Source organism: Phalacrocorax aristotelis, chromosome 3 (assembly GCF_949628215.1).
Source record: "Phalacrocorax aristotelis chromosome 3, bGulAri2.1, whole genome shotgun sequence".
Taxonomy (NCBI): Eukaryota; Metazoa; Chordata; class Aves; order Suliformes; family Phalacrocoracidae; genus Phalacrocorax; species Phalacrocorax aristotelis.
In genome coordinates this window covers 73,377,693-73,404,629 of record NC_134278.1, presented here as the reverse complement: position 1 = coordinate 73,404,629, position 26,937 = coordinate 73,377,693, and the positions used below count along the sequence as shown (strand labels likewise).

The 26,937-nt window shown below is 39.9% G+C and overlaps 1 protein-coding gene across 1 annotated transcript in view; it reads left to right on the top strand.

The window, feature by feature from the left end:
* Window positions 1–16,132, top strand: part of ADGB (androglobin) — a 130,321-nt gene extending 114,189 nt beyond the window's left edge. Inside the window, exons 30-35 of the mRNA XM_075087998.1 lie at window positions 5,617–5,798; window positions 7,495–7,650; window positions 10,069–10,177; window positions 12,264–12,366; window positions 13,735–13,918; window positions 15,661–16,132. Coding sequence (XP_074944099.1) covers window positions 5,617–5,798; window positions 7,495–7,650; window positions 10,069–10,177; window positions 12,264–12,366; window positions 13,735–13,918; window positions 15,661–15,852 — 926 coding nt within the window. The 3' untranslated portion in view covers window positions 15,853–16,132. The remainder of the gene's footprint in view (window positions 1–5,616; window positions 5,799–7,494; window positions 7,651–10,068; window positions 10,178–12,263; window positions 12,367–13,734; window positions 13,919–15,660) is intronic.
* Window positions 16,133–26,937: the final 10,805 nt, after the last annotated feature.

Genomic DNA, 26,937 nt, shown 5'->3' with positions numbered 1-26,937 from the left:
ATATAATGGTGGATCCTTCCAGCAGCTGGACTTAAGACACCTAGTCTGCCCTGTGGCTAGCCTCAGATGCCATTTGAGCTTTTGAGGCTGCAGCCCTACTCCAGCTGCTGGTGCAGACCAGCACGCACACATGAACACATGCACACGTGCAGCTGACTCCCCTGTGCTCTCGCCCCTAGATTCCTGCAGAACCTAAAATATTACTTTCTACCATTCAGTAAATGTCCCGTACCATTAATATTGAAGCTCTATAACTCAATTTTTAAAATATGAGATAAGGAAAAATTATTTGCATTATCCTTCTTTATATACATACAATTGATAATACCCTTAAATTTTCTTAGGAAGATTTGATCTTTATTTATTAGTGATATTTCTCACTTCTTACTCTGGTTCCGTGTTTCTTTTTAAATGTCTGGTCGTATTTATTTTTTTTTATTTCTGTTACCCTAGACTGAATTTAGATTCATCAGCAGTAATTTCTTGTTTTCGAGCGCAACATTTGAGATTTTTGCAGTCTTTTTTCAGCTGGTGTTACAGAACTTTACAAAGATGTATCTTGTTGATTTACTATAGTCCCTAGTCAGTTTTAGGAATATTTAAGGAGCTATGTCACGTAGCTTTACTAGCCTGTACACAGCTTCTTTAGTGGTGATTTCACCTGCTTATAGTTTGTTGCATTCTTCACAAAATCATCTTTTCTTCCCAGATGACCCCATTTATTCTCCTTGTTTTCCCTTTAATGCTAGTCTGCTTCTTACCATAGACATCCTATTACATTGTCATATCCTTTCTGAGTCAGCTACAGAGTAACAGCTTGCATGTAACACACCAGTCATGCTACTGCATCCTTTCATACAGCTGTCACCATGGTCTGTAAAACTGCAGGTCAAAGGAGGTCACTTAATCTCTAAGTTTCTTCACTAGTTCTCAGCTGTTATTACCGAAGCTTGTCAATGTCATGAGTATTCTCATGTTTAGTTCAAGGTAGCAGTATACCAGTTCATAGCCTCCCTTCTCCATGTTAACAGATGCTTTGGCTCATTTGCAGTCAACCATACTCAAGCCACAGTCAGTGATAACAAGCACTTTTCTCTTAGGATTCTTTTTAAACATTGGGATTTCTGTCTCCTCTCATAATTGCTGCCTTTCAAAGTAACCCAAATCCCTTTCACAGTTCATATTAATCATAAAGTTAAAACACCAACACTTACTGTATTACTACTTAGCATTTATTTCATGTACCCCTATTAACGGCAATATTTATCTGGAGTGCTCACTAAAGATAAGTCTTGAAAAAAAAAAATTTTAATCCTTTTCTGATTTTGAACTAGTCCTAAGGCAATCTGAAAAGTGAGCTTTACCATTTAAAGCTGCTAGCACTGGTTGCCAAGCACACAATTCATATAATGGCAATGTTGGTGTGTAACCCAAAAGGCATCCTCACACCATTTCTAAGAAAGCTGCAGTGAGCCAGGTGGAAGATTCCTGCAACAAATTTTCACCATTTCAGGTATCACTTTTTCATGTAAGACAACAGTGTCATCTGGAGTTAGTTTTATATTAAAGCTAATTTATCATGGCAAAAGCATATTTGTATTAGCATTTACTAAAGCCTTTAAAACTACATAAATATTTATTAAGAATATTTTTAAAGAAAATAAGTTCTCCAGCATACAGATGCTATGATAATTTTGTATTTTGTATTTGTTGATGCTTATTATTCTTTTGTTTCTTCAAAATTCTTAATTCTGCAGTTTGGCAGTACTTGTAAAAAGAACTGTGTTAACAAAAGTTAATTCATGACTAATATTTAGTCATATTTATTACATATGAAATATCATTAAATGTTTTATTAAAGAGCACATTGCACAAACAAAACATTAAAAAGGCATTAACCAGGAAAACCCAAGTACACAGAAATTAGAAAGTGACAGGTAGTTTATTATTTATACAGTCTTCATTCTTTTCTCTCTCTTTTTTCTTTTTTTCCTTCCATTGGGAACAATTGGGAATTGTTAATAGGGCAAGACTTCAATGGAAAACTAGTAAAAAAAAGTAAGGTCTGTATCATAATTCTTGTGTAAAAGGGGAAAAATTAGCAGGCAATCTTGCAACTGCTAATACCATTTTAAGTTGCTTGACTGTGCAAACAAAATCATTTTAGGATTTGTTTTTTATATATGATTTTCAGCTCTTGCCTTTTTGGGTTCTTTGATTTTACTTTTCTGGTAGTAAGATCAGAAGTTTTATTGTGCAACTGTCACACCCAGAGCTGAATCATCAGTGTGCACTGAAGGCTGACTGCAGCATCTATTTTATATATTGCCTTAAGTTAACTCAAGAGTATTAGCTGTTGATGAGAGAAGGCTATCCAGCTGGGAGAGCAGGGGGAGATAGGGTGCCCAACCCAGGCAGTAGAGGCAGGTTTGAAAAGGCAGGAGAGGAAATATCCTTTGGAATATTCCTTTTCTAATCCAGAGCTGGGAAAGTTTCTCCCACAGGCTTTCTTTTCCCACAGAAGAACTTGCTGGCTCGTGCCAAGGGCAGGATTCCACAAGATGTTTAACAGGATGTTCAGTTCTCCCTCTCTTTATCTCTTTCCCACCTTGCCTGTCTGCAGTGATTAATCACTTACCTAGTGTTCAGTGAAAAAAAATAGGTCACTGAGGATACATGATGGTGCCAGAGTTTAATGTCCTGTAGACCTCTAAGCCATGCTCTAACCCCGTCCTTCTACTGCAACTGCATTGGTGGTTTGCTTCTGTCCTGGTGTATTTTTACTTCAACTTTAGTGTCTGGATGAGCCCAACTTTGGAAAGAGTTTTGATGTTGCTATCTGTCAAGAATCTTCCTGAGAGTCCAGTCAGAGACAGAAGAAGCAACGTCTGAACTTCTCGGTCATTTCCTAAGCAAATCTGTCATTTCTGCCAACTGATCCCACTAAATGCTCGGAGCCTATATCAGATAGTGGGAGTGTGATATCTTCTGAAAGACAACTTCAAAAGACTCCTCTGTATTTTACCTATGAATATGATACATTCTCTGTGATTTGAATTTCATAAAAGAGGAGTAGCTGTCTACTTTGCCCAAAGAAGAGAATTGTTGCATCTCAATCTGAAGTTATGAGTTTCAGATAAGAATCATTTGGTGTAATTATTCAGCTTGTCATAGACAGGACATCAGACTGGATGACGACTATAGTCCCTTATGGCATTAGACTAAATGAATCTCTGAGTAAATAATTGAAAAGTGGTAGAGAAGCTAATTTTAAGAGTTGCTGTCAGCTGTTTGTCATCACTGTCAATTGGTGTGACGCCCAAGCTTTTCCTGGTGCCATACATATACAATAATTGCCACTGAGAGTTTGTGGTGATTGATGCACAAGCTGTGAGCTAGAATGGCCTTTTACTTTATCATCTCCTTCTTCTTATCACATCCCATGCAAAGCATCTGCCTGGCTTTGGCCTTGGAAAAGCCCTGGGGAACTACTCACATCTCCCTTAGAGTCAGAGTGGGCTACAAGCTATAGGGCCAAACTGCAGCCAGTGCCCCTCCAGGAATATCTGAGGATGATCCCAAAACCAGGATGACTGCCCGCTCCTCTGAGGGAGGGAGCAGGGCTGCGGAACCTGGAGTGTTAGCTAGAGGCACTCAGCTGAATCCTGCCCCAAGCCTTCATATCTGGAGTTAAAGCAGGATACCTCATTTCAGTCCTGTCATTTCATATCCTTGTTTGTTATTTACTAACTTCTCAGTGTATGCAATAAGTCCAGAGTATCAAAACATTAAAATTCAGAGTTGTAAAATATTTATAGAAGACAGACAAAGCTTGTGATATCCCATGACATAGAAAGTCTTCGTCTGATATCATTTAGCTAATGACACTGAATTTCTCAAGCGTTTGTATAAACAATAAATAATTTATCTTTAAAAATTAATAATTCACTGAATAATGCATGTACACCAGCCTGATTTATGGTGCTAATATGTTATGATAATGTGACATTAAATGCAATATAATGATACAACTTCCAATAATGTCATCACTATTTATTTTATATTTGCATTTCCTCTGGAGTTGTTTTAGTATCTTCAATATTTGTGGAGACCACTTTAATTTTTGTTTTCATACTTTAATGTATGCTTTGGTAGCACTGAATCAAATTAGCACTTTGGTGCCATTGTATGTTATTTAAGTAGCATGAGGAGATAAGAATAACACAATTTACACACAAATATATATATAATGTATGTAAACACATGACACATAACAAACATATATAACATATGTAATGCACATATATATATTTGTATGTGTAGTTATATGTGCATTATAAATATGTTTCTATATATTTAATATTGACAATTGCATATATCCATATAACCTCACCCATGGCATTGCAGATCTGATCCAAAGCTCATTAAAGCCAGTGGAATATCTTCAGTGGACTTTGGATCAAATTATGTAGCACAGTAATTTGTCCTCACTGGAAAGAGATTAAAAAAGCATAGCATTAAGTGAAAGGTACCTTGTTATCATTGGCAGATTTTAACACAGTCACTCGTTTCCTCTTTTCCACTATGAGAAATCCCCTGGTTTATTGTATTGACTAAATCTAGGTTTTCAGCATTTGTTTTAATGTTTCAAGCAGTATGAAGGTAGAGGGAAATAGAGATTTCAGGGTCAGACGTTTAATCTTTCTCATTTTGTTGTGGGTCCATTCCAGGTTGTTCCAATTGACGTGTTCCTTATGCTATTAAAGCTATATGCTATTACAGGCTGGCTTTATTTATTTGTTTGTTTGTTTGTTTGTTTGTTTATTTTCACAAGAATATGACATGTGTATTCCATTGACAAGTCTTGTTAACAGCTCCCACCAGCTAAGACAATGTAGAATAAGTGTTGCAAATGTCAATTCTCAGTATCTTTAATTCAAACGTAGCATACATATATAGCATACACATGTACTGACAAAATAATTAATCCAAAATGTTGTCAGATATTTCTGAGAATGATCATTTTGAATTTCTTAAATATGCATCAAATCTCAAAGATGTTTATTTGCCTTAACTTGCTTGCGTTTTTGGTGGGGCATATCTTCCCTTCTGCTCTTCACACTTTCAGGCTTACAAAGATAAGGGACAGTGAGAACACTGACTTTACCTACTTTGAGCTTCTCACCTGCCGGGTACATAACACTGACAGAGGTTGTATGAGACTATATAAGAAAAGTCAGACTGTGATTCTGTACATTGCAGTCTTTGGACTGACCCATACGCAAGGCAACAATGCAGCACTTGATGTGTAGGGACCACGGCAAACTCACAGTTAAGCCCTGGGTAAAGTGCTATTTATGACAGATAAGGCTGTCACAATATATCCACCTTGTAAGTCTGTTTTTTAAAGTTGTTTAGTCCTCAGATACTTTCTTGGTCCAATAATAAATGTTAGTGTAGTACTTGAAAGTGTCAACTAATTAACTGACTTTTCTTTTTCTTTCTATATGGCTGCTGTGTGCTGTTATTCCACCCTGGATATTATATGGGGAAATGTACTTGTGGATGATAATGGTATCCTCTAATTCACCATGCATCATAACTACATCTGAATAGTACATGGGGAAAAGCATGAGGAGCACAGCTTAATGCTCAATTATTCTGAAGGACAAAAGTCTGCAAGTATTCCTAAACCAACCAGAAAAGCAAAAGATAAAGCATCTGAGAAGACAGAAAAAGAGAAGTCTAATAAAGAAAGAGGATCACTTGTATCTCTTGCATCTCGGCCTGAATCTCAGGTGAGAACAAAGCCAAAAACTGGATTTGTTGAATGTGCCATCATTGCACTGGGTGTAAAGATATTTTCAGTTCTGCTGCTCAGTATTACTAGCACTTCTACTGTATCTGTTGCATTTCTCTATGCCCTGCTTTGCCACCTTTTTAGCTTTACACCTGAGTTTGAATTACACATGTAAAAGACACGCACACTGCATTTAGAGATGTAATGTGCTCATTTCTTTATTTATGTATAAAGCAATTACTGGTTGTTCCTCTTGTTGGTCTCGTTTCCGTCTCTGCTGACGGTTTATTAAATTCCATGAATTTGCCATATTCATGTCCCATTTGTCCCTCATTGTGGTGGTTTTCAGGGGTTCCCAGGGAGATTAAATAGGTCTTCCCCCTATTGTCAGTTCCTGTCTTGTATGTCACAATTGTCATTAGCTTGCAGACATACAATGCCAGAAAAATTGGTACCTACTTGCCTACTTGCAAATTCTTTCCATCTGCGGTGGGATAATCTGAGTGTTCTGTGGTGGACCGAAAGGCTACTGCCAGCCTGTATGCCTTAAAAGGAATAACTGACTTTATGGATTGCAAACAGATTAATGGAGGACAACGAAGAAACTGACAGCTCCTCGTTTAATGGTATTGCTTTTGCTGGGAATTTTGCTGCCTCATGGCAGGTAGTTCAAGGGGAGGGCATCTCCATAGAGTTTTTCATGAGGAAATCTCTACTGAACTGTTTTGATGACTAAACCTGCTGCACAGCAAACTTCCCTATGATTCATATCCTGATTATACTGAGTTCTATAATAGTGCTTTAAGCTTTCTTTCAGATCAGTCTGAGTGGCTGCAGGTGAGATTGTTGGCCACAGAAATGGATGCAGCTTCAGGCTGTGTCAGATTTCTGCCTTTGGCCCCAGTGATGAGGTATGCTCAGGGTGCTGGGATGATGGTTCTTGGGAGTTCGTCAGTCTCCCACTAAAACAGATGCATTTCGAGATGGGACTGCCTACAGATGAAGAGGATGCCCACCTTTAGTCTCAAATAAAAGCTGAACTCCTACTTCTAAATCTTGGGCTTAAAGCTTCTGCAGCTGGTACGGTTTCCAGAAATATATGCAGCACAATATCTCATTCACCGGTCAGACGGCAGAATAGTCTCCTACATTTCAGGCGCTATTAGTACCCTACAGTTCTGGAGAAGCCATGCATTAGGGTGGTTTAGAGAGTTTGGGAAGTGATTGGAAAGAAACTGATGCCTCACAAGACAGAGCAAGATGTATTTCTACACCAAAAGCCTAGTTAATTACAATAAGATTTCTTGTAAAAAAAGCTTGCGGAAGGAAGGAAAGGCAAGGAGGGAAGGAAAGAAAATAGCTTGGCAGGGAGATAAGACAATCGCATGAAAAATCGCTACAATATACTCTTGTTCAGACAGGCTGTTCAGAAGAACTGGGAGTGTGGACCATGCTGTATGGGACTGGGGGGAAGCATGTGAACAAAATACCTCACAGTGCTCCCAGATATTGCAAAGTAATTTTCCTTTCCTGTGGCAGCCATTGTTTGTGTAGTAATGCATGTCAAAGTCTATCAATGTATAATGTATATCAGTTGGGAAAATTACCAGGCTACTGAAACATAACTTCATCCTAAATAGTGGTAGTAGATGTATAGCAACGAATATATTATGTTTGTGATACTTCACTTTCAGCAAGTTGCTTCAAACAAACCGTACTGGACTTTACGTCTAGTTAGTGAACAGAGAGAGGCTGACGTTCTGGAGGTGAAGAAGGACACCCAGCGAGCAGATGAGATCAAAGCCATGAAACAAGCATGGGAGTCTGCAGAGCCAGGAAGAGCTATCAAGGTAATCTCAGAGTGCAATCCGTGCAGTAATGTTTCTTCACAAATTCCAGGAGCTGCTGTGATGGTAGAGCAGTTGCCACAACAGAGACCTGACTTTATATGGCTGGCTTCTTCACCACTCTCTGGAAGACAGGAAATTTTGCACAGACTAAAAATCAAGTGATTACGGGCATGAATTCCGGGAAAGAAGATCATCTATTTTAGACCTCTGTAGGTTACTGAGGCTTTAGAGTCTACTTTACAAAACAGAGGAAAGTTTCTCCTGAGAAAGCCCACTACCTCTACACAATTACAAAGCTGCTACTTGTGACAAGTTTGATGTTTAGCATGAACAGATTCTAGTGAGAAATACACTGTTATAAACATGCCAAAAAGATTTCCCTTGAAGGACTGGCATCTGGCCATATCATCACTCAAATTGTCCCCTGCAGCCAGGATTCCCATATTCATTCTGGGTTCAGGTTACCCATAAGCCGGTACATGCTGCTCTGTATGAATTCACTGTTTTGGAGAAGCAATACTAATTCAGATGTCAGCGGCAGCTGGGCTCTTTTGACATGATGTAAGCTTAAGACGGAAAAATAATACAAGGTCTTTCTAGCAAAGCAAAAGGTTACACTGCTGATTCAGAATTGGGAGCATCATTACCAAAAAAACCAAAGGAAAATAAAAGAACAAAATGCAGTCTTTCAACTTACCTGACAGTCATCCCCTATCACCACCACCACCAGTGGCCACTGAGGGATACTCAGCCAGAAACTCCAGCTCAGAAGCATTTTGCATTTTTTGTATTGCCTTTCAGAAATGAACCTCAGACCTGGGTCTTGCCAGTTACACTTTCAGATTTTCTCAGTTCTCTTCAGTGTATCCAAAGCTCAAATTTTTTTCTGACACTACTTATTACATTCTGATCTAAGGAGAGTTGCATTACTCTGCAGCTTTGATTGGCTGTGCTGAGGCTGAAAATGCAAATACAGCCTCCTAAAGATTAGCTGGAAATGAATCACCTTTGATGTGTAAAGAGTCTCTTCAGAATGCTGGTTCCATCACCATTGCCTTTTTTGATCAGAAAATCAACTGAATTACAGCTAAAGGGTTCCATTTTAAAAACCCTTAGGTCTATGACATTTTTGTAAAACAGCTATCGTTAAGAAAATTGCAGGAACTGTGTGTAATACACTAAAAAAAAGGTTTGAATTGGTGATCTGCTATCCAGACTAAGTAGTTTCCCTTCTCCGTTCTTCCTGATCACCCTGCCCCAATGCCTGCCTGTTCCAGGGGTCACAGGCCCTCTGACTCTGGGAATTAGATGCCTGACTCCAGGCTGACTTTTGGCTTCTCCGTCTATTCTGGAAAACTGAGCCCTTAAGAGAAAGCCCACTGAGCCAAAGTCACCTGCTGAACAGACAGGCAGATGTGGTGATGCGTGGTTTTGGCATAAAAAATAGCTGGCCCTGGAAGGGTTTGCACCCATAGCTCTCATTTCTCAGGAGGAAGTCTAAACCACCAGGCTATAGGAGCTCCTAGGAGGAAGTGATATTTCCCTAAGGAGGTGCAGTAGCTGAATGTATTCTGACCAGACATTCAACTATGAGGGAACCTTGCTTTTCAGGTTTGTTTTTTTTTTTCTTTTCAAATCCAAAGATTACTTTAAACTGCCCAGAGATCAGTGATTTTCCAGTATTTCATTGCATGACGATCTTTAGCGTAAGCATGCAGTGTCCCAGGACTGAGTCAATGAGAATCCTAGCATCTTTTCTGATTCCAGCCCAGGCAGAGTTGCATACTGCGCTCTGGTGTTAGGTTTGTTAGTGGCAGCATCATTTTCTCATTTGGGATATACACTAGATATAGCCAGTATGCACTGAGTGGACTGAAACCATTCAAAGTGTACTGCCTACTTTTCATTTTATTGAACTACCATCTCACAGAGGTTTACTTAGGGATTCTTATTCATATACTCAAAACACACTTGACAGAAATTAAAGATGAACTTTAAGTACTAATGCTAATCTATTTCTCCTCTACACAACACATTAAAACTAAACAGAAGTTCCAGACTATTACCAGAAAAAATGGATGTTTAATGTTGACAGGTTATTACTTCAGAAAAAAAAAGATCTTGTTGGAGAGATTGCTTGACTATAACTCTGACATGAAATGTGGTCCTGTTCTGTTTATGGTTTTTTCCTTCCCAGTGACTTACTAACGGTATTCCTGTTGTTAGAGGTGATGTTTTCATAGATCAAACCAGTGAAATGTACCCACCAGTAATATGAGGTAGCATCATATCTCACATGCACTGGATTTGAGGACTTACTGTCTTATTGACCACTTATAGATCCCTACTTTCAAAAATTTTGGGATTTAAAGTGTGCAGTAGAATTTTTCTTACCTGGATTAAAACTTTAATCTCTAGGCTTTTCAGGAACGCATGCGGTTTCTTAATAAGTATGCTGTGAGAGATTCAGAGGAGCCCATAGCTGGGACTGAGACTGCCAGTTTAACACCTAGTTCAGGAGAAACAGGTAAGGGTATAATTTTCTGTCATGCATGTCTTCAGTTCATCATGTTCAGCTCCTAAGAAAAGACTTCTGCATTAAATACTGGATAGAACAGCCCAAATAAAGGTGTCCAGATTCACAATGCGTGCTTAGTCTCTATCTTCTCTGTCCCCTCCTTGTTTTAATTGTTGCATTTCTCTGTTTTCAGACACAGATACAGTCTCACAGCTCTTGGAAGCTGCCAAGTTACCCTTAAGCAAACTTTAGGCAGTCCTTCTGTACTAGAATTCTAACCCTAAATTAACCTGAAATTTTTTGCAGTTCAGTGGAAAATACCTACTCCCTCAATTCCAAGTTGGGTACCAGAGGTCATTAGTGTAGAAATATTTAAAAAATTTTTAGCAGCCGAAATAGCATGTCAGTAAGGCCCTAATATTTCTAATGTGCATTTTCTTTATGTTAATATTAATGGAAACTGTTCATGGACAGTGCTTTGGAGGCGAGGTGTTCAAAAAGTGCATACTGAGTAGCATCACCTTCCTGGCAGCTTCCGTAAGTTTTGTCTAATTTTATTTAGTGGCTACAACTTCTATGGATTCTTCATTTGTATTCCCTGGCAATTACTGGACTCCGATTAAAATTTTAACTGAGTGCAACGTTGCACGGCTGTTTGTTGTTTCTTTTCTTCTGAGAATAATGCTGAGAACAGGGCCATCATTAAAAGGAAAGTATAATACCCAGATCGATTGTGACAATATCTGGTCATGGCTCGCGCGTGGAACTAGAACCTGTGACCAGTATATAACTTGTTAAGATTAGTATTTTGCCAGTCAGGTAAGCAATTCTCCCAGGAATGTTTAGGAACTTAAAGCAGAAGTAGTCCTCACCTTAAGCCTCAGACAAATACATCGTTAGTTACTTCTTGCATTCCAAAGGAACTTGAAAAAAATATTATTTCCTCTACGTTATTGGAGAAGAACTTCAAAATTAATGCTTGTCTACCAAGAGCTTTGTTCTAAACTAAGCATTTGAAATCTAATACAAAGTCTCAAGAAGTAAAGATAAAGAGGTGACACCCCAATGACCTTAAGCTGCTGTGGTTCGGTTCGTTCCATAGAGTGCAGCGATGGGCAATAATGTGCTTGAACATTTATGTAATGTTCAGTATCTTAATAAGAATTTTTATGTTCTGGAGAGTACTTTTCCGATGGGCAGTGTCTAAGGCACTTCCAAAGTCCACGTCACCCTTCTAGACCAACAGAGAAGGCTGGTATATCTGCCTGTGTATAGGCAGTAAATATATAGGCAGTAAATTTTTTTAATGCTCTGAAACCTCCTTCCTATTTTTGGTGAGAAAATTCCAGCAATACTTTTTAAATGTTTCAATCGATTACTGCTACAAGTAGGGTAATGAAGGAGTTTTTATGAAAACAAATTACTGCAGTCATTGTTAAATCTCATCACATTTCACAGGCATTTTCAGCACATCCAGACGAACCGAAAGAAGGATGTGTTGGAATAATCACAATGCAGCTCAGCACAGTGGCATGCTTAATAACAGATATGTCATTATATTGTGAGAATGCTACATTAAAGCATAACACGGTTACTATCCATGTGGTTAAAAGAATTCTAAGACATCAGAATGACAATTTTAAGTTGTCATGGGACCGTTTTTCTTTAGACTGGTATTTCCCAAACTAAAGCTCTGTCTAAAAGGGAATATAATTTTTCTAAACTACAGCCAGGACCAATCAGATTTTTACTGACTTTTTTTTTTTAAATAAAAGAATGTGATTCCTTGCTGATTAGAAGTTATTCTTATATACTTTATACACCTTAAATTAAATGTTCTTACTTAGATTTACAAACTTTCTTGAGTACTGTGGGTTTAGCTAAAATACATAATTTCACTCTAGTTTATGTGGGGTTTTTGCAGCATCTTTGATGAGCATTGGAAATAAAAAGGCAGAAATATTATACCCTCTCCAACCCATATTCTTATTTAATAATGTATTTTGCTGAGGCAAAAGAAGAAAAAAACTATATAAGAATTTAGGTGGAGCCTCCTAGCATAACTGAATAACCAGTTTAATCTGTTCTGTTGTAGATTCTCTTACAGCAGGAAAGACAGCATCACAAGCAGCTACTGACTCAAGGTTACAAACGCAGCAAAAAAAATGGGAGCCTATAGACCTTAGTCCTTACATGAGGTAAACTGCAGCAGGAACAATTAAGTCCCAGTGAAACACCAAAATGAAAGACTGGCTAAGATTTTCATATATATAAAGTAATAAATGCAACATATTTTCATGCACTTGTATCCTATCTGTAGTTGGATGCAGTATAATAGAAGTTAATTTAGACTTTATCCTTCACATGTCGTTGAAGTAAGCTACAATTCTGTCACGTGCTTGTTAAAGTTGCTGTGAAAATCCTGGCCCGTGTTTTATCCTTCCCTTACGTGTGTACACAAAATCACTCAGTAATGAACGCGGAAGTGTAGATGGCATCAAGATACAGTTTTCAGCTTTGATTTTCCTGGCATGGATGTGTTTTAAAATCTGAGCTTTCCTACATCCATTTATCATTTATGTCCTTTCCTTAACATAATGCATGCCAAAGGAGCTGAATCGCTGCACTGCACGCAATGAGAATGTGACGTAAATATTTGAAGAAAATGCATGCGCAGGCAAATATGTTTATTTCAGTGGTCCTCTTGAAAGAAGCGCACATGAAGTTTGTCAGGATGTGATGCTGGATTCACATTGTATGTTTAACATGCAGTTCAGTTAACAATAGTTAATAGCTGAAATAGTTATATAAATTGTATTCTTTATTAGAAAGAACTATATCCCATGTTGATATGAACATATCTAGTTAATATACATGCACCTGAAAGTTTGCTGTGCTGCAGCTAGAACCCAGTTCATGCTTATGTCCATTCGTATTCAGTGAGGCATTTATGCAGCTCATTGATTTTCAAAAGACCTTAGAACATGCTGGAAAAATCCCCAAATTTAATTTTAAATTGAAAGGAAACTGGTGTTATATCGAAGTGAATAACATCAAACCAGTAGAAAATATGGCAAAATATCTTCCACAGGCTTGAGTCTTGTAAGTATTTAATTTGTCTTCATCTCCTTGACTTTTACACTAGGCATTTAAGTCAAATTATAAAAATATATTATCCACTTAGCTGCCATTATGCCAACGGCAATAAAAAAAAATTTACATTTGTCTCAATGCTGAATTATAATACCAAAACCTTCTGGAAGTATTATATTTCTTGCAAATTAGAAGTGTCACATGTAGAAGTTTTTCATATGATCAAAGATGAGCATGATTTTACAAATATTTTTTAAAAAGACACTTAGGTATAAGAAGACCTGGCTTCAGGAATGTGCCTTCTCATTGGTGTTATATATAAGCAGAGGAAAAGTGACTCCTTAACCATATCTAGCCATACGATGGTGACATTGCCGTATATAGGCCAAATGTATGCATAGAGGTGTTAAGCAAAATATACGCCACCCAAAACTGCATTTGAAATGAGAGAAATATCTTTGTATTTCCTTCAGGAAAACAACATCTGAGTCTGCATTAAGAAATGAGTCTATCATTCAACAGCAAGAGATACGTAAAGCAGAAAAAATCAACCGTTTTAGGGAACTTCGAGAGCTGGCTTTGGAACAAAGAGAAAAAGAACAAAAGGCCAGAGCTTTACTGAAGCAAAATATACTTGATATGTATGAAAATCTGCAGGTAGGTCTTCAAGATTACTTTTCAGTAACTATTACTGTGATATCCACCATTAGGATGAATTTCTTGATCAACCATTCTCAAGACACTTGTATCCAGTACCAATAATGAGAAACAGCGAACAAGCTTGAAATTTCGCTTGGGCAAAGGTTAAAACTAAAGGCTTTAGGGAAAAAAATTAGTACTACACAACACGACTTGATATGATATTCTGAGTACTTTCTTGACACAGCTCTTTGTAAAAATACTATTTTAAGAATATCACCATAAAAGGGTAGTTAAAAGTGAGAATAAATTGAGCATTTGACATACACGACCAGGAGCATATTAGATAAAGCATCTCTGGTTTGGCTATTTTTTTTGGTTATAGAATTGTATAGGCTTTTTGGAAAGTAATAACAAGATCATTTACATTGGAGGGTGAGTTGCTCTTAATGTGTCTTACTGCAAATTTAGAGGACACAGCTTTCGTGGAATATGCATGATGTCAGCAAACAAGAAATTGGAATTATTGGTCCTTAAAAAAAACCATGTCTATAAATAATAGATTTCCTAGCATTAGTGTAGGATCCAGTGTTAGGGTTACCTCAGCCAATGCATTGGACATGAAACTGGTACAAATATCTTAGCAAATTTGGCTTAACCCTTGAGTGTCAACAGGAACAAAATGTTTTGTTCCACAGTGGTAATACAATAACTCCTAGCAATCTGCTGGTGACTGTTCAGAGCTCTTAAAACTGGATAAGAGACAATAAAAATAATTTTACATCAAACCAACCTATTTACAGAAATCACTTGAAAACACCTCCTTAAAAAGTTCCCACACCTACTTAACTCCAAGTCTGCAAGGAGCCATAGTCCTCTACCAGTGACCAGTAAGAGTGCATGTCCAGGTTTTCAGATGTTGCTATGATTTTGGATCGTGTATCATATATGAAATATATTGTATATCATATATTATTATATACTATTATATAATAACTATATATTGATGCTATACTAGTATATATTGTATTATTGTATATTATATATTGTTATATACTATATATAATATATATGTCTATTTTTATATATATATCTCATATATTAGAAGGGCAAATTTTTATTTAGTTCCTCAACTCTTCCTAGAAAGTATGTCCATTAAAGATGTTTCACAGCACAAATTTAAAATGAGAGTTACTTGTGGATATGCATACTGTGCCGACTAGCACAGAGTTTTTTCATCAGTAGACCACAGAGAACTACATAAAGGTATCCAGGTATCCCCATTTTCCAGGATGGAAATGTAAAGGAAAAAGTTTTCAGAAGTGTCCAAGTCCCACTTGCCCTAAGTCTCGTTGAAGGTCAATGTGATTTAGGCTACTTCAGTCTCTCAGAAGACTAGAGCTCCTAAGCCATTTCAGCATTTCTGAAAACTAGGTTTTAAGGGAATTGTTTAAGACAACAAAGCAAGCCAGTAACTGAAGAGGGACTAGACCCAGATGGGTAACTAGCCTGTTGCCCTATCCTCCTTTCACATAATTAGCTTATGCCAGCAATTTAAAAAGGATTTTCAAGAAGTTCTTCATGGTGAAAAGACTGACATGTAGCTGCGTCACTGTGACAAATCAATAAAAATACACGTAAAAAGAAAAGGAGAGGTGCTTATAGAGTCACAAAGTGAAATGTAACAGGTAGGATGCGGTTGCTTGTGATGAAGCCAAGATTCATGTGTTGGGGGGGTATTTCTGTTTGGTTTTGGCTAGGCGTCCTTAGATGAAACACGAGGCAGAGTTCACAGCATTCGGGAAGCATACAGAAGTAAGCTGCTCGAGGCTGAGCGCAGAAAACAAGAAGAGCTGGCAGCTCATGAAGCAGTCCTGCAAGCAGAGCAAGAGAAAAGAAGTCCAAATACACACAAAAAAAAGCATGGGAAAGGTTTAGGGAAAAAAAAGTAATTGCTAGCACTACTAAACTGTATTTAGCAGTTAGGAAGGGAAAGTTTACATGCAAAGATGAGAAAGAATGTTTGTTATTTTCCAGTATTTTTGTCAGCTATGTCACATTTTATCTCTTTGCCTGGTGCTAGTGAAAAAAATTGATCTAGTATTCTTCTTTTTAACCAAGTGTTTGATATTTTGCTTCTCATAAAGGTACTCACTACTATTAAAGTTTGCATGTTTTACTGGAATAAAATTTTGTAAGAAAAAATTCATATTACGTTCAGATTCGTCTCACAAAATCACGGTGTCTTTTGTCCTCTTTTTCCAATGAAAACAGTCAAGAATGAACCAGAGTTGAAAGAGTGAATGTAACCTATCAGTTTTGAAGTCATTTAACTAGGCAGAAACATGAGCTCCTTAAGTGGGTGACAATTTGTAGAGTTTATAATAAATAAATAGTGGCATACCACACGTGTCATATGCAGGCATTGGAAGGCTTCCCAAAGCCCAGTTCACTCTGCACTCAAAAGCTTTCTGTGTACCGTAGTATTTTTCCCTTTCATCATTCTCTTACATGTTTTTGAATCTCACAGTAATGCTCTGTAGTGGCAAATGCATGGTGCAACCTTCCAAGGCCTGTTGAATACTACTTAAAACTCCATTACTCTCTGTGTTTATCTTCCCGAAGCTATGTTTTGCCCACAGTGGCTTTGCTCACGGTGATTACAACAGACCCTCAGTTCCTAGACCTCCGGCTGGAATTTTAAAATGTTTCTTAAAGGTAGAACCAGTGCATCAATGAAGTGGCAATCACAGGCTTTCCACATGAAGGGTAAGATATTTCCTCTAAGCCATTGCTTCCATTAGCCTAGAATTCCTGTATTTTTCTGGTATTGTCATCAAACACACACAAAAAAAATACGTGCATTCATACTCACCAGTTATCACTCTGTAGTCAGAGACAATGGTCAAAATTCCTAACGGTGAAAACTCTCTCTAGACCAGACACAGCTGTTTTAAATGGCTTCAAGAACTTTCTGTGTATGTAGTCACAAGCAGAAGCTTGGGAAGTTGGACTGCCTACATAGTGTATACATTCAATATGTCCAGGATGGCCAAAAGCATTTCATTATCTATGCAACATGAGAAACCATGAGACTCACCTACTTAATGCAAATCACAAGAAATTTCGTCCTTTGCATTCTGGCCGCTGGTACTGGCTAAGCATTGCATTTGAAACGAGCCTTTCTTCTGCATCCTAATGACATACCAGATGTTCAGCTTCTGCTGGTTTTGCTCACCTCTGCTTTATCAGTACCTCGCTGCCTGGCTCGAACTTGACTCACTCCTCTATCAGTTCTGTGATGTCTGTTCTTTGTATATCACCACACCTACACACCTGCTGTGATGCCTCTGCCTCCATTCGGCCTCCTTCCTCCCATACAACATAAACTGAACTAACTGGCTCAAGTTTTCATGTTTGAAAAGGAGGAACTGAAACCAGAGTCCTAAGACTGCAGGTGATTTTTATTTCAAAGAGCAGGAGATAAAGTTTTGCTTTGACCCATACAGGTTGCAAATAAAAAGCCTGTCAGTCTTGTGCTATAATTGCTCTGACTTTGTCCTCTCTATTTTGGAATATGGACTATACTGCTTCATAATATTCCATCTTGTTTCCATGGCAATAGCACGTGTTGGTTGTCTTCTTATGTGAATCTCTAATGAGCTTCTGTAGAGGAAGATCAAGCTGAAGTTCTGTTCTTGATGTCACTGCAAGCGCTATAATGACATTCTGTTGTAAAAATCGATCCAATTCCAAAAGCCAGCATAATTGACATCTAAATGTCAAAAATTCAGCTAATAACCCGCATGATCACAACCCATCCCCACATGTGATCGGCTATGAACTGACTTAAGCTCAGACACAGTGTACTCAGACCTACATTATCAAATCTAGTTCTGATGTTATACACAATTCTAAGTTTCATAATTTCCTCGTTTTAAAGAGTAATGTGGCATTGTCAAACTCTGCCGTGTGGTTTGTGAATGTCTCTGTTGGCTCATTTATCATTTCAACAATGCAGATATGATGAGGGAGTGAATTACTGTCACACTGTTTAATTGCAGGTACTTTGGAGTATGTAATGTTTTAAGAGAAGCACAGTAGCAGTTTTATTAAATCCCTGTGCATGTTCCAGAAGAACAAAATATCCCCCTGCCTGGAAACGGAGCCTGGGAGAGAAAAGGTCTTGTTTGGATTGTGCCAAAGAATTTACATGCATTGGGCCCAGAAACAGATGACTGATGACATTTCATATGCATCAGTTTTACATCAACACAACAGTTTTTACATGGTGCACCGCATCGCAGGCTAAGCTAGCGGGGAAAGATGTACAAAAACTAAAACAAAGTGTAACTGTGTTTTAAAACAGCCATTGCAGTGATTTATGGAGCTATCAAGTTTAGCACTTTACTGTAAGAAAAACAAACAAGTAAAACTATACATTGTGTTTTAATGGATAGGATCATTGCCTCCAGTTTGTAGACCAAGTTGCCCCATAGTCAAATTGTGTGTTCACATGGATAAAGCACTTTTATTCTTTTGCCCTTTAGGAGTAAGACAGCTTTTAAGCACCATAATTTTATGAAATTTAATTATCTTCATATCAAAGGAATTTACTGGCTGTATTCAGGGCAAGAAATTGCTAAAATCCTGGTTTTACAGATTGCATTTTCAGAAATATGCCATATTGCATCAAGCATTCATACTTTCTTTAGGTTTCCTGTAATAAAAGCTCTGGAATTTGGATAGTCATTGTTCCTGCTTATACTGAGCTTGGTCATTCAGGGCCAGATTCAGTAGAGGCATAAGGACAAGCTTTAAATTACATGCTTTCTTATTCAGTAAAGAACTTCAGCAAAGGACTGAGACATGGGGTCAAGCCCTTTACAGAACAGAATTAGAGAGGGAAAGCTTTTCTGAATCAAGGCATGATTGCTCGATCTTTTAAGATGACAGTCATTTTGGTGGTGCAATAGAGGAATGGCTGCATCAGAGCATACTTTACCAACTATCTGGAGGTTCGAAGTCACGGAAGAGAGGGTTTGGGTTTGGGGGAGTGGGAGCAGGGGTTGAACATGTGCCTTCCAACATTTCTTACAGAAAATCGTGCCTAAGAAAGTTTGCATAGTTTGTCACTTACACCACCTCTGATGTTTGTTCATGGAAGGACTCTGTATATAAACAACAGCACAGATAACTATGTCGATCTCTAAATGTTGCAGTTTAGTTGTCCTGTGACTTGGAGAGTTCCATGCTTCTCCCCTGCAATGCCAAGTCTTACTCCTGAAGAAGAGTATGGCAATAGCCACCTCTGTAAATAGATGAAAAGGATAGGGTGCCTCAGCAGTTCAGAAATCCTGATCTGTCTCTGGCAGAAGATTGTGTTCTTCTTACAGAGCAGGTCTCCAATATTCTGGTAAGATGTGCTTTCTGTGTTTGTGCAATTCTCCCACACCTTAAGTACCTCCAACTCACGAGCCAAATACAGAACTAATTCCAGTCTCTGTGTTTAAAATGCAGTAGGAGAGTCTCTCAGTATCAGGTCATTGCTAGGGGCTTGCACAATGAGAAGCAGTCTGAGGAGTCAGCACAGTGGCATGTGAGACAAAAGCCTGGCTTTCCTCCTGAGGACCAGCTATGTGGTCTGAGACCTGATGAGCTCAGAGCTTAGGGCAACACTGGAAATATTTTACAGTTATGCTTTGTGACTGGCTGGAATTTTGATTAAAGATTTAGAGGTTCTTTAAAGCAGGGGGATATCTTGCAGTGCCTCTTTAAGGTTGAGCTGCATTTTTGTAGTGGTAAACCAAAAAGAAATTTACTGTACAGATTCCTGATATTCATTTCTCTTCGCCATGAAGTACAGCCAGTTATACAACTACGTCACTGTTCAGCAGAAGTTTTGAAAAAATTTGATGGAAACTGCAAATGCCACAGGAGAATGAAAACTTTTCAACATGTTAGACTCCATTGTGAATTATCCCTAAAGAATTCCTGAGTTTGCTTGCTTTAATTCTACATTTTAGGAAAAAAAGGTAGTATTCACAAAGCAATGCACATACCTGAGAAAGAAATTAAGTCTTTGACTTGATAATTCAATTTAATGGGGATTAACTTTGTAAAGAGTTAATCACTTCTAATAATCCTTTGTAGGTGTGTCCTGCTAAGCTTTAGCGGTTTTCTCTGCTTGATCCTTTCCTTTTGGAGCAGCTATTACAAACTAGAAAGGCTCTTTTTCAATAAAATACATATCTAAAGTTACTTTTGAACGCAAGTAGCTTCATTAATCTTCAAATGACTTGTCCCATCTGCTTTGCTTTAATTTGGCTGGCATTTACACAATGAGTTACAGACCAAGAACCAGACCAAGCCCGTTCCAGGATGCCTCGCTGCTGAGACAAGCAATGTGCTGTGAAATCAGGCTCAGTTCTGAGCTGCCAGTCTGCTCACCCCGGCAATGTGCAATTTACCAGCTATGTAAGGTCTCATTTTAATTCAAGGAAGAGACACAGCACTTATGCACATGCACAGCATTTCCCCTCCAAAAGGCAAGAAAAGTGTCTACATATTTTGTCTGGCAGAAAACATAAGAGAACAGCTTTGCATAATCACATAGCAGTTTGCAGAATGAAAGAAATCTCAATTTCAGAGTCCTTTTTTCCTCTCATTCATTTCTTGAATCAGCCCTAATAGATTCACAGTCCAGGTAATGTTTCAATGATTTAAATATTACCGTTATTTGCAGAAAAATAAGATGCTATTGTCCTCCATCTCAAAGAAGGGCAAAGACAGGAAAGATGCAGAAAGTCAGGGAAGGAGAGGATACAAGTTTGCATCGTATGAAGTGAGACAATAGCACAAAAGAAAGGTGGGTTGAAGATGTTGAAGAGAAAAGAGATGGGGGGTGGTCAGGTAGGACCCAGGACCTTTGACTTCTGTGGCAGTAAGAATGTGGTTAGGGACAGTGGTTCAGGGACTGGCAGGGTAATCTGAGGATGAGATAATGTACAGACCCAAGTGTAGACAGGACATATCGCTTCATGTCAGGTCTAGATGCAAGCTCTTCTCTGAAGCCTGGGCGCCTCTGCCCAACACCTGGCCTTCTCCCTAAGGGCAAGCACCAAAATGCTCATTCTTTCAGGTACACACGAGAGGTGTTTGCCGTGCACATGGTAGCCAGCAATAGCTGGGCTTCTGTACCCTCAGCTGAAGAGAGCTGAAGTGGATCCATGGGTGAGCGTCCCACTCAGCAGGACAATACGTACAGCTTTTCCAGCCACCCTTGAGTTGGGGCCACCGTGCAATACTCACAAAACCAGATAGAAAGCACAGCAAGAAAGAGCCTGACTCCAGGTCTGAGCCAGCTCATTGCAAAGCTGGAACATGGGAGAAGGCAGGATACAACAGCTGCATGTCCAGGGATGTTGGTAAGGTTTAATTTGCTAACATGTCAGATAAATGAAGTGTCTTGCTAAAAAAGGACCACTGCTTTGTTTCCTGGAGTGTCCTAGATTTCATTTCTATTCCATGAATGTACATTTAACAGGTGGCAAAAACCAGAAGACATCAGCTACAGACCGGCTACAGAGGCAATCGAATCAACCAGCTGTGGCATGGCTAGGAGCAACCAGAACTACTTCAGGCATAGAGAAAGCAGAAAGCGCCTAAAGGGACACAAAGGGGTAGTGAAAAATCCATCCTTCCTCATCTCTACTCTGCCCAAGCCAGAGACCACAACACAACTCCACCCCTTCAGCTTTAAGGACACAAAATTCTTTTTGCACTATAGAGAAGCGTCAAGTTGGCTCTGGAGACAGTTGTTGGCAGAGGCTAGAAACAGAGATCTAGAAATGCAGGAAAGACTAAAGCTTCTCCACTCCCAGCCATCTGGGTAGTTGAGGGGATGAAAACTTACATGACACAGGGCTTTACATATCCTATAAAAGCACGTTTCTTGGGAACTGGAGAAATATAAAAGACCAGAAATTAATCACAAGTGCCTAAAGCAATGCTTATACTTTTCTGTCTTACGCCACGGAAATAGGGCATTAAGGGCGGTGAGGTTCAGCTAATGAAGGGATCAGAAGTTGCTTCCTCTCACCTTATCCTTACTCTTGACAGAATGAGTTTCACAGCATTTCCCTGCCATCATCAAAAGCATTAGGAAAAGCAAAGGAATGCTTTTCTGTCATTCTAGTGCAAAAGGTTGGTTTTCCAAAAAGCTCATTTCTCAGACTTGCTTAAGTGGCTTTCACCGAAACTTTTCAGTGTTAACAGTTGTGAAGACTTCACTGGCCTCTTAGCTTTTTTGAGTGTTTTCTTTTTTTCTCCCATATATATTACTGGCTTAACGCATTGCAGCTGTGATGTTGCAGATGGAAACTGTTTTGATAATTGATGCTCTGAAATACCATTTATGCATAGACTGAGACACTAAAGGGTGTTTGTCCATCTATATCCATATCTGCTTTTTTCTTAAAGGCTCTGGTTTGTTCACCACAAACCTAAAGAAACTGAGAATATGGAAACCTGGCTAAGATGAGAAGAATGCATTTCTCTGTTATACCATTTACAAACTGGATGCACAGAAAAGCAAGTCAAGATGAGGTGGCATTCTATTTCCAGTCTTCTCACTGACCTTAGCAAGAGCTAGAGGTCCATTATTTTCTCCCATGTATCTATCAGCACCTGTGTGCTGAATATATCATCTATATAATTTAAAACACAGTCAGCACTGGTACAACAGTGCCGACGTGCAGCGCAGAACAATTGCAGATCAGGTGCGAGACATTTTGTAAGATCAAGTCCCTGCTCAGTGGAATTCAGCTGGAGTTTTGCTAACGGCCAGGACTTCACTAGGAGGATGCACAGGGTAAGACAATGTGAGATATCACCCTTGACAGTCCAGTTAAGTACTTTCCTTTCGGCTACTACAGGGCCCAAAGTCTCCTTGTTCCATCCTTTTTCACAGGTTCCACTGGATTCATTGCTGCTTTCATATTGTCACCCTGGTAGCAGTGTGGCTGGATGGGGAAGTAACACAGATAAAGTGGAAATGCCTTTAAATAGAAACCTCCAGAAAGGTGGTGCTACGGTCACTTTTTTTAAACAAAGATAGTATAGAGGCAATGCATAACTCTGGCCAACTAAATATGGAGGCTGAGTCATTCAGCCACTTTTAAAAATTCATAATGATGATTATTGCCTGGAGGAATTTCTAAAGCACGATGTGAATTGTGTCAATGCCAACAGGTAGTATACACTGTGAATAAGGTAATTAAGAGAGTATTTAGTTTACTAAATGGCTTGTAATTTTTTTGTATAGTCCTAATGCTGCTGTTTTCTCATGCAAAAATCTAATATGTTGTATTCATTAAAATAAAATATGACAACTTTACAGTCATTCTGAGGAGTCTAACACCTTCCCTTCTACCCATGTCAGGTGTTTCCTTTTTTCATAAAAATACAAACCAGGCGAACACCTGAGCGCACTCCCAAGTGCTTCTTTGCCAAACTTAAGACGTACTGGGTTTATTTTTTCAGAGTGGTTGCAAAAAGAAGAGTCTTTCCACCACTAGCTTAGATCCCAGCACAAGCCTAAGGGTGCCCTAGAGCCTGGGCCGGCCACGCTAGTCTCTTCTCCCGAACATGTTATTAAGGCCCCCCTCGCCGGTAAGGGCTGTTTTGTCCTGCAGAGGCTCCGGCTGGGCGCCCGGTGCTCCGGTTTATGGCAGGGACAGGCAGGAGCAGGCCGGGGCAGGCCGCGCCCGGGCAGGCAGCGCCCGGGCAGGCAGGGGCCGGCAGGAGCAGGCAGGAGCAGGCAGGGGCAGGCAGGAGCAGGCCGGGGCAGGCCGCGCCCGGGCAGGCAGGGGCCGGCAGGAGCAGGCCAGGGCAGGCAGCGCCCGGGCAGGCGGCGGCAGCGCCGCGCAAAGCGCCTTCCCCGGCCTCCGTGGGCCGGGCCTACAGCGAGCCCAAAGGCCGAGCTCGGGGCGGAAGAGCGAGGCCGAGCGTGAACCCGCTCAGCCTCCGGGGAAGCCCGGCTCCCCGCCGGAGCCGCTGCCGAGAAGGAGGCGTTTCTGTGCCCGCCGCCTGCCCCGGCGGGCAGCCGCCCCCTTCCCGGGCCCGGGGGCGCGGGGGGCCCTTGCGGTGCTGCCCCTCACCCCCCACCTTCACCCACGGGCCGCTATGACACATGTCCAGCCGCCGCGCTGCAACATGGCGGGGACGGGAGAGCCCGGGGGAGTTCCCGCGCAGAGCTGTGTCCAGCCCGGGCTCCACCAAAGTCCTCTCTGAGCAATTCGCGGCTACAAAAGAGAAACGGATTTCTAGCTGACCTGGGCTTATTTCTGAGAGATTGCCAGCAAGGGTAGCTATCTTTTTAGTCTTGTTTACCCCACAGCAAAATATCTACTCAGTTTTGAGTAGCGCTATAAATAAACAGAGTAAAAATAATAAGTGAAAGGCACTGGTCTGCAGAATAACAAAATCTTAGTGCTTTCAGCTAGGCCCTTCCAAGCTGTCTTGCCCTATTCTGCTTTTGAAGGAAAATGAATCTGCGTGAACTGGAAGGATTTTTGTGTGACTTTCAACCCCTTTGCCCTTTTGAAGACATAATGTGTAACTGCTCCGCGACAAACCTCAAACACAGCTCAGCTAACTGGCGGATGAAGCCTCACTGCTGTGAACCCCCATGAATGCAGATGCTGTCTGAGTCTAGCTTTAGTTGCCACAAGCCTTGAGACTTTTCTGCTTTTTGTTTTCAGTGCTTGTCCTCAGGCCAGATAACTGCTCAGCTGACCTTTCTCCTCCAGCAAGGTTGCCAACGGTGCACAGTATTGATCTCACTGCAGTACAAGAGGTGCAGCTGAAACACCGATAGTCACTTACCTTGTACAGTGTAGTACAGTGAACTTTCAAAAAGTACAAGTGCTTGTTCAGGAGGCTGATAGAATAAATCATTAAAAATACCTACTGCCCGTTGTGCCTCTTGACATTCATTGTGCTGTAGCTGTGACTTGTTTTATTGAGTCATTATAAGGATATAATGCACTGCGGAGTCAGTAACTTGCAAAGGGAACTATTTGCTGTCCCATAAATTGTCCCTCTGATTTTGTAACACATTACAGTTTAAAGGCAGGTCATAATGTTCCCAATCGGTTACCAAAAGGTAGGTCTCTAACTAAAACTTATTTGATTTTGTGAGGAGCTGAGGAACTTGCTTCAAATTGGGCCACTGAAAATCAGGCCGGTTTGAATTAACTGCTGGTGGAGTCTGGCTCTGAAAACATGGGCTGCCATCTCCAAGTACAAGGCTTGCCTTTTGAAACAAATCCAAGGAATGAACAAGCATAAAAATATTCCAGACAACCTTAGGGTACTATGTAGTGGCACTGACCCTGCCTGTGCCAACAAGGAGCGTGACCTGAAGGACCTCACCTTGAATGAAGGCACAGTACAAGTGCCATCTCCACTGGATGTGCATCTGCTTGACCCCAGGCAGGTTATTCAGATGGGACACCAAATCCACACTTTACATGTTGTATAAGAGGCAAATGGGGGATTATGATACTTGAGGGTCTGTTTTCTCCCCTCAAAGTACTCTTGCACTCAAGCAAGTTGAATCATACCAGGGGCTGCTTAGGTTTTTGAACAGCTGATTGACCTTTTCTTTCCACTTATGAATCTGATACGTATTAGTATGCGATTGTCTTTTGGCAATTTTTTTGAGCTGCAGCATTGAGAGCTGCAGCAGACCACTTACATTTGTTTTAAGTTTTGTCTATTACTTATCTTTCAAATGTCAGCATGCACCAAAGGTCTGCAGGAGCCCATCACTTGTCAGGGACAAGAAGACTGCGAGAACCTTCTGATGGGGAACAGTCCGTGCAGTCTTCTGCCTACAATAAACTTTTTTTTCCCCAGTATGTGGGCAACAAGACAGAATATCACAGAGATTAAGAAACAGATTGAAGCTCTCATTGTGTTTAAACTGCAGTATATATTAGGATATGGCATTTGTCTAATGATGAGTCTTATGGCTGAGGTGTTAAAAAAGAATTAGTCTAGGCAATTTAGCCACCAGACAGCTATTGATATTAACAGAAGCAGTCTGATTGACTTTGAAAGTCTCCAATTATAATCCTTGCTATAATTATGATTATGCTTCTCTGTAGAGCACTACTGAGCCTCCACTTTTGACTCATACCAGATTCCCACTGAAGTCAGCAGGAGCTGTGCTTGAGATGGGGCTCTTATAGGCAGTACTGTTTGTCCAAAAGTAAACAAGCTGTTCTTGTAAATTGGCTCCCTAATAGGGACTGGTTTCCCCTTTGTATGGTAATAGCTCTAATCAGACATACAGCTTTTGCTTTGTTCTGCCACAGGAACAAAGTAAGGTTTAAGGGACCAGTGGTCAGGAGTATTTTCAGACTTGTCCAGCACTATAAAAGACTTAACTAGACTTTTCAGGTTGGCAGATTTAGGGGCTAGCTCGAGTCTCCTGAGTCTCCATCCAATAAGTGACTATCAAGAATACCCTGCTTGCCTGTAAATCTTCTCCTCATTAGTTTTTGGACAGACAAGTGAAATATCTTTCATTGATTTCATCATCATGATTAAAAGGAGGTGAGTAGATTTACTGCAAGAGAAGTAAATACTCAGGTTTATTGTGGAAAGCTTACACAGGAAAAAATCTATCTTCATGTCCTTACCTACTGCATTATATACTCAGGAAAACTCTGCGTATTGATTGCGGGTGAAGTTGTTAATTGCCTGGCCAGCACTGCAAGCGAGGAAACGTGTTTGGGAAGCAGCTTTCCAGGTCTGTAGAAAAAGAGGAAGCAAAGACCATAAGCCGGGGAAAACCTGATACAGCAAAATTCATGAGAGTATCATTATTCTTGTTAAGATGCACAGTGTGAGAGGAAGATCTTCATATTAGGGAAGTTTCTGCAAAGGTTAGCTTGCTGACAGATTGCCCCCATTATCTCTATAATCATTTGCTAAGCTGTAAAAAACATAAATCTCTCACCTTGCAA